Raw genomic sequence first — 3477 nt, forward strand, 5'->3', positions numbered from 1 at the left:
GCTTACTCAAAGCATATCGCCTTGAACGCTGCAAACACCCCAATATCAATGTGGTCTAATAACCGCGATACTCTCTACCTACGTGGTCAGCCAATTCAGTTGTCAGCTTTTCAAGCTATGGTTGCTGGCGTACTACAAAAGGCGGAAGACGACCTATGGGAAGAATTGCTGTGGACGCCAGCAAGGGGGGACCGCTTCCAGATACCGCTTGGAAAGATTCAGGACAACGTTACCTTTAGCCAGCGTGGCTACTCATTCCTTTCACATCCTGAAAATAATCTGACAGGTTGCTGGGAAGCAACCCTATCTAAAATGCTACAAAGCCCCCAAGGCCGCAAGCTATACAAAACTAATAATTCAGCCTGGAAGCCCCAACCAGTTCGACGCTACCTTCGCCGGGTTGAGAGGTTCCTTGAATACCTGCTCTTCCTTACCCACGTAACAGGCGGGCAGCCAGCACGAGGTACTGAAGTTACCACTACACGTTTCCGCAATGGCTATGTACAGGATCGAAATATCTATGTTATAGACGGCCAGGTAGTTTTTATCAGTAGATATCACAAAAGTCAGGCAATGTGGGATAAGCCCAAGGTGATAGCGCGCTTCTTGCCCTGGAGAGTCGGTCAGTTATTCGCTGTCTTTCTAGCCTATGTCCAGCCGCTTGCTGAATACCTTGAGGGCGAGAGACTCAACAGAACCCCAACAGATTATGTGTGGTCTGGCAATACTGGCCCCTGGGAGACAAGCCGGCTTAGCCAGATTATCTCTATAGAGACCCAGTGTTGGCTAGGCTGCAGGCTTACTACCCTTGAATATCGCCATACAGCTATCACAATTGGGAGAGAAGTGGTTAGTAAGGAGTTTGGTGAAGGCACTCAAGAAGCACTTACAGAGGGAGATTTGGAAGAGCCTGAACAGCAGCTTGAAAGCGGCCTTGATCTCCAGGCAGGTCGTTCTGAACTCACCGGCACGCTACGCTATGGCGTTGAGATGGGCATTGTTTCACACCTTAGCCACCGCTCAGTGCAGGTGTTTCGTGATCTAAGCAGCAAGTGGCACCGCTTCCTCCAGTTGTCAAGCACGCTACCCAACCCGCTTAGGCCAGTAAGCGTAGCCAATGCTGCTGGTATCTTGCGCCAAAATCAAGGCCCGCCTGCAAAATCTTTGCCAGCGCAGCCCGCGCAGGACCAAGCAGAGCCTGCGATAGTTACTGATTCAGAAATTCAAATTCTGGTTCAAAAGGTGGTTCAAAAAGAGGGACCAATTACCTTTAAGTCACCAGAGCAGGAAATTGCCCTGCGCGCTATTCTGGCTGGAGAGACACCGCTTGTTGTTGTTCTTCCAACAGGTGGCGGGAAGAGTCTTCTCTTTATGGCGCCTGCGTGCCTCTCAGACCCAGGGGTTACTATCGTTGTTGTCCCATTCCGTGAGCTGCTGAAAAACCTGAAAACGCGGTTAGCTGAGGCGAAAATTCCAGCTACAGAATGGATACCTGGATTTTCAGCTAATGGCCCGGCCCCAATAATTTTGGTTAGCGCAGACGCTGCTGGGAGCTTTGAGTTTCTTACCTTTGCTACCCTGTTAATGCAAGGCGGCTGGCTTAGGCGCATTGTTGTCGATGAATGTCACTTGACATATACTAGCTCTGACTGGCGCCCAAAATTAGCCCACCTCGCCCGGCTGCGTGCTATTAAGGCTCAGTTCATCTTACTTACCGCTACGCAACCACCTCTACTTGAGTATGAATTAGGTGCAGCTATGGCACTTCGCAGCCCACGATATATTCGCGCCCCTACTCTACGCCCAAATATCCGGTACCTGGTCCAGCGATGCCAGCCAGGAGGGCTACTCAAGGCAGCCCAGGGAATCGCTACACGTTGGTTAGCTGGGCTGGCTGGCAAACAGAAGGCAGTTATTTACGGCAAGTACAAAGATACCTGTGAAAAGCTGGCCCAACAATTGAAGTGCAATTACTACCACGCTGGCCTAGACGCTGATGAACGTTCAGGTGTTCTGAAAGCCTGGCTCCAACGCGGTGGGCTTATAACAGCCACGTCATCTCTTGGTACAGGTGTTGATTACCCTGAGATTGTCAGAGTACTTCACGTGGATACGCCTTATGGCGCGATGGATTTCGCCCAAGAATCAGGGCGTGCTGGTCGCGAAGGGCAGCTGGTAGATGCAGTCATATTAGTTGAAAGCCCTCGTCAGAAGGCACCTGCACTGGACATACCAGTAGACCATTCGTGGCGTGCACTTGACGAGGCCGCTATCCAGGAATTTATCAATCCCCGCCTGGGCGCCTGTCGACGGAGTATCTTGAGCCTCTTCCTGGACGGTCAGTCAGTTACCTGTACTCAAGCCCAGGCAGCCAACTGCGACCTTTGTGGTGAAGGCAGTACAGAACTCACCAATGTCTTGAAACAGGACGCCCAAGAAGAAGCCAAGCTGAGAACCACTCTGCAAGACTTAGTCAACGGTTGCCCAGTCTGCTGGCTAAGAGGCTCTCCAACTTGGCTGGATCACTTACACTCACATTGCGAATGGTGTACAACCGTTGAACAAGGCCTGAGCGTAGAAACCTGCGACTATATTAGAGCCCGCAAGCTTTACTGGGATCAAGGGAAACGGGGGGTTCAGAATACACACACCTGCTGGAAATGCGGTATAAGCCAGCACTTCTGCGCTACTGGGCAGGACGAGACCAGGCCCTGTCAGTGGCCAGGGGTGATGATTCCTGTTCTTGTCAGCGTGGCCTACTGTTTGACAATATCAGGAGAAACCCTACATGAAAAGCTGGGGTTTCCGAGATTTAACAGCATTAAGACCCCAGCGGAAATGCTGACTAGCAATTTCCACTGGCTTGCAAAAAAGCACGGCTGTCGAAAATGGGGTCATGTTGTGAGCAACGCTATGGTTGTCTTGGCGGCTGTCCTGACCCATTCTGACGTACGGGAGGAGATTAGTCGTTTGCTACGCCGCGAAAGTGTCAGTTTACATGCAGTGTCACCGGCTACCTGCTAGCCAAACAGCGAATAGGTGTTGTCTTGGCAAGAGGTTTCAAGTCCTCCAAACATCTATGCTACTAAGACTTGTAAAGGAATAGGCCGCCAAGGGGAACAGAATAGATCCATCTCGCAATAGTTATACTGCTTAACAGGATAGTGCCCCACCAGCGCACCCATCTATGTCGCCCACCGCCAGCGAAGCGACCCTAAACTATTCTGTTTGATACGCCATGGGGTTGGATTTGCTCCATTTCCTCTGCTCTGCCGAAGCATCACAGAGGTCGGAGGGTCCCTAAGACAGGGTCTCCACAAGAAACTGAGATTTTCTACTACATATGCATGGCGCTTCGCGAGTACCCCTAAAGGTACAGAAAGCAGGATACAATCGCCAGCTGGGTTTCCCCGAGAGCACAGTTAGATGCACGTCTAACTAGCCCTACTAACTCTTGATTGTGGATACTGAAATAGA

At 51.0% G+C, this 3477-nt stretch overlaps 1 protein-coding gene across 1 annotated transcript; it reads left to right on the forward strand.

The window, feature by feature from the left end:
• Nucleotides 1-117: 117 nt before the first annotated feature.
• Nucleotides 118-2452, forward strand: AA0111_g12875 (hypothetical protein; the record flags this gene model as incomplete). Its single annotated transcript, XM_028646909.1, has 2 exons — nucleotides 118-2342; nucleotides 2428-2452. The coding sequence occupies 2 exons, from the start codon at nucleotides 118-120 to the stop codon at nucleotides 2450-2452; spliced, it is 2250 nt and encodes a 749-aa protein (XP_028499519.1).
• Between the last annotated feature and the right edge of the window lie 1025 nt (nucleotides 2453-3477).

Source organism: Alternaria arborescens (genome assembly GCF_004154835.1).
Source record: "Alternaria arborescens strain FERA 675 chromosome Unknown contig_169, whole genome shotgun sequence".
NCBI lineage: Eukaryota > Fungi > Ascomycota > Dothideomycetes > Pleosporales > Pleosporaceae > Alternaria > Alternaria arborescens.